Below are 14,724 nucleotides of genomic sequence, written 5' to 3'. Positions count from 1 at the left end.
TTGTTTAAAATGTGGATTAATTCCAAGCCAACCAAGAATATAGTAGACTCAGAGGTCACAGACCATGACGAACAGCTCACATTCACCCTAACATTCTCCTCCGAGCCATGCATCAGTGATTTGAACAGATCCTCGGGTTTATAGGCCACACAATGAAGCCTTTGACTGACTCCTACTGAATGCTCCTTCAATTCCAAATATAAACCTGCAAGTAAAGGCTGGAGAGTTGTGGGAGAGATATAGGATGGATCTTTTGGGATTGTATCACTTATGTTGGTTACACGGAACTAAGTATTTCTGTTTTCATACTTCCATGGACCCACATGATGTATTTTTTCTGCAGTCCCATCACAATACAATTTATCTTAGATTATAGACATTTGTTTTTTTTGGTGCTTCCTTTTCTTCTTAAACAAACAGCCTTCCTATTAGAACCACGCAAGCGTTCTATCACATTCTAGTGAGCATTTGATCACTTTCTTTCTGGTTGCTTTTATTTTGAAACGTCAATCAAACCGGAAGTTCTCGTATACACGTGGTCTAAAGCAGAACATACACACGTAACTAAACATTGGAGTTAGCTAGCTAACTTTCTCGGGAGTTTTGTGAAATGGACTCAGCTGGTGCTATCGACAAAGTGTAAGACAGTCATCTTGACCGAAATATAAAGTAAACCAAGGACATTACAATGTTTGGATGTTTGGTTGCTGGTAGATTGGTAAGTATGGAACTTGCTAACGGCAGCAAGCTAACTTGGGACTGAAATGACAGCTAACTACAAATTTGGTATGAATGAACAATGTGTTATTGTATTCCCGGCTGTTGACTGGTCATTTCTACTCGTAGGCTACATATACCCATTGATTCTTGAACAATATAGCTAGTTATAAATGCTCTATGATATGAGCTAAACAGAGACAGAGGTTTTGTGTACATTGTTTAGCTTGTACAACTTTTCTTACCGTAGTTAGCTAGTATCATAACCCAAATTGTACTCATGTTTGTTGTTTTGGGGTGTCATTCTAAACAGAAAATGTATAGCTGACAGGGTACATGGACTTGCAAGCATGGCTGTCTATGAATGTAAGAGTCCCAAAAGAGATACATCATGATGTCCCTACCAGAGGCGGGTGGGAGGAGCTATGTGGACAAGCTCATTGTAACGTGTAATGGCTGGAATGGAATTCGTGGAACGGTATCAAACATATGGAAACCAAGTTTGACTCCGTTCCATTTATTCCATTCCATCCATTGAGTCCATCCTCCTACAGCTCCTCCCACCAGCCTCCACTGGTCCCTACCTACCCCAATTATCAGTTGACCAAAAAAATGGCAGGGTCAAACTGCTGAAATACAGAAACAGATTGTGCCTTTAATTAAATGAAAAGTACCTCTTGAAATAACTCCAGCTCAAGTAGAGGTCACAATTGTCTTTTAGGTCCAGACTGACGCCCAGCAGGTTGCTGGTGACAAGTTTGTCTTCAACCTACCAGACTATGAGAATGTGAACCATGTAGTGGTGTTCATGTTGGGCACAGTGCCTTTCCCTGCGGGGATGGGTGGAGCCGTCTACTTCTCCTTCCCGGACCCTGTCGGTGGGCAGGTCTGGCAGCTCCTGGGTTTCATCACCAACGACAAACCAAGTGCCATCTTTAAAATATCTCAATTAAAACCAGGTGAGTATCATTCAAATTTATTTAATAAAGTCCGTCTTTCATTAGTAGTTGTCACAAGGTGTTTTTTCAGTATGTGTGTTTTAGTGCTGTAGTGGTAAAACAATAGTTGGGTAAACTGTGATCGCCAGTTGTGGTGGGAAAAAGAACCCTTCCTCTTCTTTCAATGCATTTTTTTGCAAAAGGTGGGTAAACTGTTGAGCAAAAGTTACACATCATTGGTGTTTCTGCTGTCTTCCTATAGGTGAGGGTGGAGAGCATCCATTTGGAGTTATGACAGTACCTCGGCTTGCCTCCGTGGCCCAAGTTGGTGTGTCTATTGAGCCTTTGGAGCAGCTGGTCCAGCAGACGCCTGTATCAGGTGCCACTGTGTGCGCTGTTGACTCCTTTATGCAGGTTAGAGCATTATGGGTGCTTTGCAGTGAACATAACCAGTGAAAGTAACCTTCCTTTGATAATATGTATACGAGTCAATACTCAAGCTGCTTGGTTTGATTGCTGTGTACCAGCAACACGGGTGTATTTACAGTGCCTATGGAAAGTCTACACCCCCTTCAACTTTTTTCACCTTGCTTTTAAAGTGATAGATTTCATTGTATTTTTTGGTAATTGAGCTACACAAAATACTGTCAGTGAAAATAAAATTCTACACGTGTAAAAAAACAAAACAAATAACTAAACTATAGTTGTTGCATATGTATTCACCCCTTTGTTTAGGCAAGCCTAAATTAGTCCAGAAGTCAAATTTGGTTTAACATATCACATAAGTTATATGGACTCACACGGTTTACATTGTTTTTAAGGACTACACCTTCCTCTGTCCCTCATACATATATCTGTAAGGTCCCTCAGTCATTTATTGAATTTCAAGCACAGATTAAACTACAAAGACCAAGTAGTTTTTTCGAAAGCCTCATAAAGAAGGGCAGTGATTGGGAAATGGGTAACAATAACAAATCAGACATTGAATATCTCTTTAAACATGATCAAGTTAATTATGCTGTGGATGATGTATTAAACCGTGCAATGCCATCGGGGGTACACCAAATAAAAATGTGAATTCACATTTTTAAAAAGTCCATTTATATTTTCCAACAGGGCTGTACATTTGGGTGAGTTTTTTTTCTCTTACCTGAGTAGCCTCTCTTCACTGCCAAAAAATAAAATAAACCATCTAGCGTTTAGTGAAATAACAACACTGTCAAATACAGGTAGCCTAGTCAAATAATTTACATTAGTCTCTCGTGGAAATTCCACTAATGGTCCGTATGTAGCCAAACATAGCTGCTGCTCATTCCGTTTGCTGGAAAATGGATAAATGGTCAAATTTAAAAAGGCCCGTGTCCATAGACACATACCAGCTCTACTGTTACAACCAGCAGTACTAAACCTGCACCTGTCAACAACAAGTTGGTCTGCTTCCACGAGCACATCAGTAATTCTACATTTGTTGTTAGACCAGCTAGCATGGATGTGAATCTGATGCAGCCGAAGAGCTACTGCCCCCTTCTCCGGGAAAGCACCGAACAGACAGGGACGTTGGACCATCGAAGAGCCGCAAATATGATGAGAACTACATTGATTTGGGGTTCACTTATTGGGAGTAGTGCCTTTCCTCAGCCACAGTGTGTTATATGTGCAAAAGTAAACCTTCACTCTTGCGCAGACATTAGACAACAGACAGACAATAAATACCATTAATAAGGGGCCAGAAGCGTCTTATATGGTGAGCTACCGAGTGGCTAGGACAGGCAAGCACCATACTATTGTGGAGGACTTAATTCTTCCTGCTGCTGCAGAAATGGCTGGAACAATTCTGGGGGAAAAGGCCCAAAAAACTATACAGACAATGTCTTCATCAAACAACACTGTTTCACGACGCATCAGTGACATGGCAGGAGATGTTCTGAAACCATTACTGCTTTGCATACAAGCCAGTGAATATGTGTTACAGCTGGATGAGACAACAGACGTGGCGGGCCTGGCACATGGCCGTTATATTTATGGGGGGTCAATTAAGGAAGACATCCTCTTCTGGAAACCAGTAGAGGATATTTTTAAAGTGCTGGACAGCTTTGTGACATCAAATGGACTTTGGTGGTCAAGATGTGTTGGTATCTGTACTGATGGAGAAAAAGCCATGACAGCGAGACATAGTGGAGTGGTAACGCGTGTGCAAGCAGTTGCTCCCGATGCCACTTGGGTACACTGCAGCATCTACCGAGAGGCTCTTGCTGCCAAGGGAATGCCTGACAGCTTGAAATACGTTTTGGACACCACAGTGACAATGGTTCACTTTGTTAAAGCAAGGCCTCTGAACTCGTATTTTCTGCATTATGCAATGATATGGGCAGCGACCATGGAACGCTTTTACAACATACAGAAGTGCGCTGGTTTTCAAGGGGCAAAGTATTGACATGTTTTTTGAATTGAGAGACAAGCTTAGTTATTTTCTGACCATAATTTTCACTTGTCTGACTGCTAGCATGATGACGAGTTTGTCACACGACTGACCTATCTGGGTGATTTAAATCCTCGCCTGAATGATCTGAATCTAGGATTACAGGGACTCTCCGCAACTATATTCAATGTGCAGGACAAAATTGAGACTGTGATTAAGAAGTTGGAGCTCTTCTCTGTCTGAATTAACATGGACAACACACAGGTCTTTCCATCATTGTATGATTTGTGTGCAAATGAACTCAAGCTTCCGGACAATGTCAAATGTGATATAGCGAATCACCTGAGTGAGTTGGGTACGCAAATACACAGGTACTTTCCCCGAAACACATGACACAAACAACTGGATTCGTTATCCCTTTCATGCCCTGCCTCCAGTCCACTTACCGATATCTGAACAAGAGTCTCATCGAAATTGCATTCATGTGGTTCAGTGAAAATTTTATCAGAAGCCAGAGTATCCTGCCCTAGCAAATCGCACTGTTAAGACTCTGCCCTTTGCAACCACGTACCTATGTGAGAGTGGATTCTCGGCCCTCACTAGCATGAAAACTAAATACTGGCAGACTATCCGTGGGAAATTATTTAAGACAAACTCTCTCCAATACAACCCAACATTGCAGAGTTATGTCCATCCTTTCAAGCACACCCTTCTCATTAACCTGTGGTGAGTTATTCACAATTTGATATGTAAGATGGTTAAATAAAGAGAAATTATATTATTTGTGCCCTGGTCCTATAAGAGCTCTTTGTCACTTCCCACGAGCTGGGTTGTGACAACTCACACTCATTCTTATGTTTAATAAATGTATCGTATAGTGTGTGTGTGGCAGGCTTACAATGATGGCAAAAAACAACATTTGAGAGCACGCTGACCCTGGTGCTAGAGGGGGTACGCAGCTGGAGGTTGAATGTTTGAAGGGGTACGGGACTATTAAACATTTGGGAACCACTGTATTAAACCACCCAAATACATCAAAGATGCAGTCGTCCTTCTGAACTGAGCTGCAGGACAGGAAGGAAACTGCTCAGTGATGTCACCATGAGGCCATTGCTGATTTTAAAACCGCTACAGAGTTCAATGGCTGTGATGGGAGAGAACTGAGGATGGATCAACAACATTGTAGTGATCCCATGACCTAAATTAGAGTGAAAAGAATACAAATACACAGAAGATTCCAAAACATATGCGACAAAGCACTTAATACTGGAAAGGAAACACTTTTTGGCAAATCTGATACATCACTGAGTAGCTGCCTCATCTTCCAGCATGGTGGTGGCTGCATCATGGAATGATTGACATCAGCAAAGACTGGGGAGTATTTCAGGATGAAAAGAAACAGGATGGAGCTACGCACAGGCAAAATCCTAGAGGAAAACCTGCTTCAGTCTGCTTTATACCAGACACTGGGAGAGGAATTCACCTTTCAGCAGGACAACCTGCAACACAAGGCCAAATCTACACTGGAGTTTCTTACCAAGAAGACTGTGAATGTTCCTGAGTGGCCAAGTTACAGTTGACTTAAATCTGCTAGACAATCTATGGCAAGACTTACTGTCTAGCCATGATCCCCAACACCTTGAATTTTGAAAAGGAGAAAATATTGCACAATACAGGTGTACAAAGCTCAGACTTACCCAAGAAGACCCACAGCTGTAATCGCTGCGAAGGTGTTTAACTAATTAAGGTATATTGGCACTTGTTTTTCATTAATCTTTAACACTTTAACACAAAATGGGAAGAAATCCAAGGGGGGGGGGGGGTAGACTTTCTACAGGCACACTAGCATTGTGTTCAATTGTATTAGGTTGCACAAACAGTCAGTGTGCAGAACAGTTGGTCATTATGACAGGGGGTATTTGAGACTTCTCAAACATGGGTCTATTGTAGACCCACTTCCTCTCTGCTTACCTCGTGTCAAAATACATCCCCACAAGTTATTCCTTTTTTGTCCACATATGGCACATGTGCAGGACCTTTATTTTGATGTTGCTAAAGAACACCTACACACTCAACTGACCAACTCAACTCTCTCTCCTCAGTTCACTCAGAAGATGCTGGACAGTTTGTATAATTTCTCCTCGTCTTTTGCCGTTTCCCAGTCGCAGATGACTCCAAACCCCTCAGAAATGTTCATCCCTGCCAGTTCCATCCTCAAATGGTAAAATGATTCCCTGTTGGTCCTATTCAAAGTCACACCATTTAAACACCTGCTTGAATTAACCCAATCAATTATTTTCAATTTGCCTGACCCACGTTTGTGGAACCTGTGGTTATTGGGCTGGCTTACAAGGAAACTAACATTTGAGGAATTTCTCAATCAGTCAGTTAAGCATGGACACTGCAAACGATCTGAATGTGCTTCCTAAATCAAAACCATAAAGTCATGTGCTCCTCTGATCTTTCTCCCCAGGTATGAGAACTTCCAGAGGCGCATGGCTCAAAACCCTAATTTCTGGAAGACTTGAGTTGTCTCGACGATACCACAGTGTTAAAAACCATGATAAAGGGGCATGGACAGAGAAGACCAAAGACTTAATTTTCTGTTCCAGAATGTCCAGGAATGGTCCTCCACAGAAGACGAAAAGATCGTTTTATAGCAACAATTACTACATGTTTTGTCAAATATTAAACGTTTCTTAAAATTCTCTTTTCACCACTACTTTATTCCATACATATTTAGCTTGCCTATACAAGCGGATCCTAGATGCTTCATTTATTTTCATGTTGAAAACATTAATTTCTAGTGCATGAGATGCACTTTAGGGGCAGTTAGCCTCTTAGTTAACACCCAAACTGTCCCGCTACTCATTTTCTCCATGCATTCAGATGGCCTGGGCTTAGCGGACCATATATTTACTTAGAGTTTTCAAGCTTCAGTACCTCGGAATGAGACAAGAAGCCTTTAGAAAAATAGCATTTATTAAAGCCCATTAAAAAGTGAATAGTAAGCAAAGGGGAACTAAATAGCAAGAAGGGGAGAGAAAGCTTGAAGGGCTCCAGGGTTGTAGTCTGATTCTCCACCCTTCTCCCCAATTTGCGCACCTTTTCACCCCCCTCATGGATTTAATAAGGATGGGCTGGTATAAGTATAACCCGGAGAAGGGAAAAAGGAAAATAATTGGTGGGTTCCAGATACACTTTTCTGTGCAGACCTGTAGCACCGTTGTCATGTTGGGAGTGGTTCCTGAGATGTTAAACAACACCTCCATTGGACAGATCTGATGCAGACTATACACAGAAAACGTGTACCTGGAAAATGTTTCTGGTTCTTGACAGCAAAGTGACTGGTCTGTCATAATAGAATAGGTTGCTCGTTGCCAATGTTGTCTTCATCGCAGGCGGTCCCAGCGCCAGATAGAGGCGTCGTCACAGACTGCAATCAGGATACTGCTGTCACGGCTGAAGCTGGTCTGTCTGATGGCAGAGGTGCATCTTGGGAGGGTGAGGATGGTGCACCTGAAACAGAGAGCCAGGTTAGAATGTATTTGGTGAAACAGAAAGACAGTGTCTCCGAAGATTGTTATAACTAAACTAAGAGACCACCGCCCGTCATTTCAAATGAGAACAAATGAGTCAGTGGGCAGAACAAGCAAGTGGCTGGGCAGAGCCAAGCAAGGGGCTGGGCAGGGCCAAGCAAGGGGCTGGGCAGGGCCAAGCAAGGGGCTGGGCAGGGCCAAGCAAGGGGCTGGGCAGGGCCAAGCAGCAAGGGGCTGGGCAGGGCCAAGCAAGGGGCTGGGCAGGGCCAAGCATGAGCTTGCGAGATCCTATTGGCGCGTTGTAGTATATATTTGCATATCGCTGTTAGTGAACGCCTACTTTGAAGTGCACATGTGCAATATCTCAATTTGCCTTTGCACTCCTTTTAAACAATGCCATTTTTTTTTTACTTTAGCAAAGGGAAAAGTCTTTAAAACATAGTCCACTCTGTTCGTAACAGACTGCAGCGTTACTTCAATTGCAGCGTTACTTCAATTGCACAACGCATCACCGGGGGCAAACTACCTGCCCTCCAGGACACCTACACCACCCGATGTCACAGGAAGGCCATAAAGATCATCAAGGACATCAACCACCCGAGCCACTGCCTGTTCACCCCGCTATCATCCAGAAGGCGAGGTCAGTACAGGTGCATCAAAGCTGGGACCGAGAGACTGAAAAACAGCTTCTATCTCAAGGCCATCAGACTGTTAAACAGCCACCACTAACACTGAGTGGCTGCTGCCAACACACTGACACTGACTCAACTCCAGCCACTTTAATAATGGGAATTGATGGGAAATGATGTAAATATATCACTAGCCACTTTAAACAATGCTACCTTATATAAATGTTACTTACCCTACATTATTCATCTCATACGCATACGTATATACTGTACTCTATATCATCGACGGTATCCTTATGTAATACATGTATCACTAGCCACTTTATACTATACTATGCCACTTTGTTTACATACTCATCTCATTTGTACATACTGTACCCGATACCATCTACTGTATCTTGCCTATGCTGCTCTGTACCATCACTCATTCATATATCCTTATGTACATATTCTTTATCCCCTTACACTGTGTACAAGACAGTAGTTTTGGAATTGTTAGTTAGATTACTTGTTATTACTGCATTGTCGGAACTAGAAGCACAAGCATTTCGCTACACTCGCATTAACATCTGCTAACCATGTGTATGTGACAAATAAAATTTGATTTGATTTGGAACAGAACTGTATTGAGGACAAACTGTTGAAAACGACACATTTGCAGAATGTCGGACAAAATCCATCTTGCTCCAGCTTCTCCCACTGCCGGCCACTTGGCTTTCTCTCACTACCATATTTGGTAGTGAATGGAAACGCCAAGCGGATGCTTCACATTTATACATCCCCTGAAATATCTGTCTCATTATTCTGTGAGGTCTCTGTCACAGCCCTGGAACATGATACATAACAAGGAGAGTGGTGCTCTACTGGCCTTCACTTCTCTCAGGCAGTCTACCATCTAGGCATGGACCACTGCTTAGGTGAGGTGTATTGGTGGGAGGTTAACTCTTAACTTTCCGGGTCCTTTCAATTCTTGGTGTTTTCAGAAGTGAACTTTTTAGCAATTTCTTTTGTAAAAAATTAAATATGGGTAAAGTAGGCAAAAATGTCCTTTCTCAGCATCAGACCTGTCTAATTCTCATTTGAAACATTTGGTTTAAAACCTCTTAGATGTTAAGTCCCCTGTATGGGGGGACTGAGCGGTTCTGGACTGGTTCTGACTGACATTTTGGTGTACAAAGCGCTCTGAACGCCATAGTGTCCTGTACCTTAAAGTGGCACAAAGACCCATTTTGTCTGCTCTCTGTTTCCACTCTCTCAGTGGCGCGGACTTGTGGGGTCTGAAACGTGACACTTCATGTTCATAGGGAGTGATGTGTCACATTCTCTGGCCAATCCAGACAAAGAATCGATTTCCTCTGAGCAAGTGAGGCTGGGAAATGGCATATGACAGTCTGAGTCCAGCCGTTGTGGTTTCATCTCGCTGTGAAATTCTCAGACGGATTTAGAGCTTTCAAAATAAATAAAACACTAAATAATTTCATAGAATTGAAAGACCGCGTTCTCTTGGTCACAGACAGAAGTTGTAACGAGTCTGAACCCATGTGAATGGTGTCTCTGTGCTGCTCAGTGAACCTTTAGATCATATTTATTTCACGGTTAAGAAATGGGAAATCTTATACTAAGTCGTTTAGAATTTGTTTGTTCATATTTGTACCATGTACTTGTTCTAAAAAGAGAGTACACCGTGGAAAGTTATAACAACATTTACCAGAAAGGCTAGTTCCAGACCTTTCTAAACTATACAACATTACCAGTTACTGTTTATGACCATGAAAAATGATTAGGTTTGGATATGTCTATTTAGGCAAAAATACAAATGTTACCCTATATAATTAGGCTAAATTACAGATTGTTAACATACTGTATTGATGATCTTTCACAAAGTAGTTTGTGAAAGTAACTAGTTTCAAAATAAACTTTATTTAGTGTAGCTTAACTTCTTCCAGTGTGAAGTAATTGGTAGCTTGGTCAACTAAATCTTCTGAGTAGCTTCCCCAACACCTCCACACGTACAGTTTCCCTACAGACTCTTACTTTGCTTTGTGGGGGTCCTCTACCTCAAGGTCCCACACGTACAGTTTCCCTACAGACTCTTACTTTGCTTTGTGGGGGTCCTCTACCTCAAGGTCCCACACGTACAGTTTCCCTACAGACTCTTACTTTGCTTTGTGGGGGTCCTCTACCTCAAGGTCCCACACGTACAGTTTCCCTACGGACTCTTACTTTGCTTTGTGGGGGTCCTCTACTTCAAGGTCCCACACGTACAGTTTCCCTACGGACTCTTACTTTGCTTTGTGGGGGTCCTCTACCTCAAGGTCCCACACGTACAGTTTCCCTACGGACTCTTACTTTGCTTTGTGGGGGTCCTCTACCTCAAGGTCCCACACGTACAGTTTCCCCACTTGGTTTCCCAGAGCCAACATCTGTAGGACAAGACATGTGTTACTTCAATAGTCAAACAACTTCCTACGTGGAGACAATACTATACTTTATGTTTAATGTTAAACAACAAACTTGCATCTATTTAGTTAGAAAGTTCCGACACCAAACCACTGTTTGCTTACAATACTGGGATGAACAGTAGCAGATAAGGGATTCCACAAAGCCACAGACAACGGAAGGGGAAATATCATCTCTACCTTCTGCCAGAAGTCCATGGAGAAACGCATGTACCAGATGTCACACTGGCTGTAGTCGAAGCGACCCAGGATTGTCACGTTGGACTCGTTTGGTTTGATGCGGTCGATATCGTCCTCCATCTTCCCTGGTTTCCAACACACGATAGCGTTCTCACACGACTGGTCAGGTCAGGGGAGGAACAGACCAAAGGAGTCGGGCTATGAGGGTCACAATGGGATCCACAACCTAATAACAGAATGTTTGAACAAAAAGATTCTCACAGTCTTACCTTGGATAAAATCAGATCTCCCAGCCAGCGTACGCAGTCCACATAGTTCCTGTGGATGTCTCTGGTAGAGAAGTCAGGGAAGTGGATCTTCTGAGAGACCCATGGCCTGTAAGAAGACAGAATCATCGGTTAAAGGAGCAAACATTTTCAAGTTGAAAATCAACAGTTCGGGGCATCAGGTAGCCTAGTGGCTAGAGCGTTGGGCCAGTAACCGAAAGGGTGCTAGATCGAATCCCCGAGTTGACAAGGTAAAAATCTGTCGCTCTGCCCCTGAACAAGGCAGTTAACCCACTGTTCCTACACCGTCATTGTAATCAAGAATTTGTTCTTAACTGACTTGCCTAGTTAAATAAAGGTTAAATAAAAGATGTGAGATTCTGACTGTATCCTGGCAACACTGTACTATTTTCCTAATATGCAATTGTTCAGCCCTGTTATTTGAACGCGCTTTGTTGTGTATAAAAGCCTGCTGAATGACTGAAATATACATGGGAATACACATACGTTTGTTGCCCACAACCAATATGTTCACCTGTTTGTCTTGGAAGGGTTGTATTCATAGGACCCGTGAATGGCTTTCTGCATCCTCTCTGAGTTGATCGTCCAGAGCTTCAGAGAGTGGTCCATTCCACACGACATGATCTTCTCACCTAGCAGGTCAAAGTCCTGGCGCAGAGACATTTTTCATTATTATATCATTCATCTCTCATTTCTTTTTTTGTGTGTTCCATATTGTATCGCCATTTTCAATGGTCACATACACATAGAAATCCCTGACTTCTATTGATCAAGAAAGCCAATAAGAGATGGTCGTGTCGTGTACTCACTGCACTGAGGACCTCATCTCTATGTCCCTCTACACCTCCAAAGATGGCCACCAGTGTGTCTGTTTGGATGTTCCACAGACGAAGGGCGTGGTCTAAAGGCAAAACACAAAGCTGATGAGATATTCACACAGTCCATTTTATGTCAAGTCATTCTGTTAATGATGTAAATACATACAGATTAGAAATCATTTCTAAATGTAAATCGTTTAGTTCTCAAAAAGTCAGGTCAGTCGAGAAAATATGAAGTCCTAGCTATGGTGTCTAGTTGTTCTACCTTTGCTGACGGATAGCAGGAGGTTGGGGTCTCTGGGGTGGAACTTGAGCTCGTTGATGGCGTTCCCGTGACCCACATAGTGCTGCATTAAAAAACAACAAAACTATTCAGAGATGGCACAACTAATCCCTCCCTTATGCACGAATGTAAATTCCATCCCTGGTGTATCGGATACAACTACTTGGAAATTGACCCACCTTGATACACTGCATGGTGATGTGGTTGATCACCCGAATGATGCCACGTGACCCCGCCACGGCCAGGAGGGGATGGCTTGTACTGGTGTCAAAGGTCCAGGCGCAGGTGTAGAAGTTCTCATCTGCATCGGCATCCACGTATGACTGCAGGAGTCGGATCTCTCCTTGGGAATGGCACTCGTACAGGGTTACCTGGTAAATTAAGGACATCACATAGTCAGCAGTGACAGGTGGCACATGAGTCTGTATTTTACACCACATGTGTTGGCTATTACACTTTCCACATGGTTTATGTGATGCCAAAGATACTTACTCTGTTGCTCCCAACAGTAGCAAACACCAGTGGATCCCCTTCTTTACTGTGCCAGTTGAACTGGACCCCAAATAATGGCTGGCCATGGTCCTCCTGTGTAAATAACAAGTTAATTATGAGTTGAGCTCATGGTCAAGGTGATGAGGTAGCCCTGTGACTTCAAAATCAGTGTTAAAATTAGGCCTATTGATAAGATGTGACATGTCTGCAGTTGGAAATGATTGGAAATATTATTGATAAGATGGGCTCACCCTGAGGCTGTTGACGCACTTGAAGGAGTATTTGCACTTCTTTGATTTCCACTTGCCCTTGCCCCAGCTCTTCCTGCCTGGAGCGTTGGCTGTGTTGGTGGGTGTGTCTGGACGCTCCACATTGGTCCCACTCTCAACGCTGACAGCATCATCCTACAAACACAAATTATAGCAACATGAGATGGGGTTGGTTGTGGTTGATGCGTTTGCAACCTGCAATGGATGTTCTGCACCCCCTGTTTTTGACTACACTGGTGTCAGAAGTGGGATGGCCTACCATGAGGGGCTTGAGATAGACTAGAAAAACTAAACTGACAACTGGCTAATGATTATCTACTTGGACAATCCCAGAAGGGTCCATAGCTTGATAGCTAACACTACCTAGAGAGCATAACTAGCCAGCTAGCTATTTTAGGTGGAGGCCCTTTGCAGTGTTGCCTCGAATCCCTTGCTCGTTGAATGATAGTTTTCTTATTTCCTGTTCTGGAATGTTTGAAAGGGAAATAACCACAACTAACGTTAACTAGGTATCTATAGCTAAATAAATAAAAATCTAGACCTAGTTGAAACAAAGGGAAAGGCCCAGCTATCATCACGAACTCCAAAATCAACTACCAGTCGCTTGCTAGTTAGCTTGCTAGCTATGAAAAGTTAGGCTAACATTAGCTAACCATTTTTCATGTCCGCGCCGATACAAACAGAACAAAATCGAATTTACATTCTCATCTGCAGAGAGATCGGGATTACTGTTTTCATCACTGCTCAGCTTCTGCTTTTTTGTCGGCATCTCCTTTCCCGCTTCGGTAGGGGTCTCGGACATGTTCTCCCTCCTCATCTTCTGTGCTTCTCAGATTCAATCATAGCGCGACCGCGGAGAATAACTTCCGGGTCTTTTATGTCTTTTGGTCTTCACAATAAAAGTCTCAGTCAAGCCAGAGACGGAAGAGGAGGCAAGATACCCCGCTCTCCGTTTTTTCCTAGTTCAATAAAAGCCAATGAACTAAGTAGACCAGACCCACCTGCTATTGCATTGGTGTCTATGGGAGACACCCGTTAATTAAGTAGACCGGAACCAAGTGACCATACATACATGGTCACTGTGTTGGGGCGACAGGTAGCCTTGATTTAGCCCACTGCAGTAAAAGGTTAAACAAGTTAACATTCACAAGGCTGCAGGGCTAGACGGATTACCAGGACACATACTTCACTGACATTTTCAACCTCTGTCTGACCCCGTTTGTATTAAATCAAATCAAAATGTATTTGTCACATACACGTGTTTAGCAGATGTTATTGCGGGTGTAGCGAAACGCGTGTGTTTCTAGCTCTAACAGTGCAGTAATATCTAACAAGTAATATCTAACAATAACAGAATCTAAAGTAAAGGAATGGAATTAAGAATATATAAATATTTGGACAAGCAATGTCAGAGCGGCATAGACTAAGATACAGTAGAATAGGATAGAATACAGTATATACATATGAGATGAGTAATGCAAGATATGTAAACATTATTAATGTAACAAGTGTTCCATTATTAAAGTGGCCAGTGATTTCAAGTCTATGTATATAGGGCAGCAGCCTCTAATGTGCTAGTGATTTCTGTTTAACAGTCTGATTGCCTTGAGATAGAAGCAGTTTTTCAGTCTCTCGTTCTCAGCTTTGATGCACCTGTACTGACCTCGCCTTCTGGATGATAGCGGTGTGAACAG

The 14,724-nt window shown here is 42.7% G+C and overlaps 2 protein-coding genes across 3 annotated transcripts; one reads left to right on the top strand and one right to left on the bottom strand.

The window, feature by feature from the left end:
* Positions 1 to 528: 528 nt before the first annotated feature.
* Positions 529 to 6,782, top strand: LOC139412795 (protein Hikeshi-like). 2 transcript variants are annotated; one of them, XM_071159517.1, is made up of 5 exons: positions 529 to 718; positions 1,439 to 1,676; positions 1,918 to 2,069; positions 6,237 to 6,295; positions 6,548 to 6,782. In XM_071159517.1, the coding sequence occupies exons 1-5, from the start codon at positions 689 to 691 to the stop codon at positions 6,600 to 6,602; spliced, it is 534 nt and encodes a 177-aa protein (XP_071015618.1). In that variant the 5' UTR covers positions 529 to 688; the 3' UTR covers positions 6,603 to 6,782. The 2 variants fall into 2 exon arrangements, with proteins under 2 accessions (XP_071015618.1, XP_071015617.1); XM_071159516.1 differs by having other exon boundaries at positions 6,177 to 6,295.
* Positions 6,783 to 7,038: 256 nt separating this feature from the next.
* Positions 7,039 to 13,884, bottom strand: LOC139412789 (polycomb protein eed). Its single transcript, XM_071159505.1, has 11 exons — positions 13,731 to 13,884; positions 13,013 to 13,165; positions 12,762 to 12,854; positions 12,449 to 12,640; positions 12,252 to 12,333; positions 11,978 to 12,069; positions 11,683 to 11,816; positions 11,151 to 11,256; positions 10,882 to 11,040; positions 10,592 to 10,665; positions 7,039 to 7,593 (listed from the first exon to the last, which is right to left on the bottom strand). The coding sequence occupies exons 1-11, from the start codon at positions 13,845 to 13,847 to the stop codon at positions 7,467 to 7,469; spliced, it is 1,329 nt and encodes a 442-aa protein (XP_071015606.1). The 5' UTR covers positions 13,848 to 13,884; the 3' UTR covers positions 7,039 to 7,466.
* Positions 13,885 to 14,724: the final 840 nt, after the last annotated feature.

The sequence above is a fragment of the Oncorhynchus clarkii genome, chromosome 7 (genome assembly GCF_045791955.1).
Source record: "Oncorhynchus clarkii lewisi isolate Uvic-CL-2024 chromosome 7, UVic_Ocla_1.0, whole genome shotgun sequence".
NCBI lineage: Eukaryota > Metazoa > Chordata > Actinopteri > Salmoniformes > Salmonidae > Oncorhynchus > Oncorhynchus clarkii.
The sequence above is the reverse complement of the archived record's forward strand: the minus strand, read 5'-3'. Positions and strand labels throughout refer to the sequence as shown.

Excerpts from the sequence above, each read along its gene's own strand:
- LOC139412789 (XM_071159505.1), bottom strand. The coding sequence starts at position 13,847 with ATGAGGAGGGAGAACATGTCCGAGACCCCTACCGAAGCGGGAAAGGAG. Across the intron at positions 12,855-13,012 it reads AGTGCGTCAACAGCCTCAGG|GAGGACCATGGCCAGCCATT; the intron begins GTGAGCCCATCT and ends TTATTTACACAG. Across the intron at positions 12,334-12,448 it reads TCACCATGCAGTGTATCAAG|CACTATGTGGGTCACGGGAA; the intron begins GTGGGTCAATTT and ends TTTTTAATGCAG.
- LOC139412795 (XM_071159516.1), top strand. The coding sequence starts at position 689 with ATGTTTGGATGTTTGGTTGCTGGTAGATTG. Across the intron at positions 2,070-6,176 it reads CTGTTGACTCCTTTATGCAG|TTCACTCAGAAGATGCTGGA; the intron begins GTTAGAGCATTA and ends CTCTCTCCTCAG. Across the intron at positions 6,296-6,547 it reads GCCAGTTCCATCCTCAAATG|GTATGAGAACTTCCAGAGGC; the intron begins GTAAAATGATTC and ends CTTTCTCCCCAG.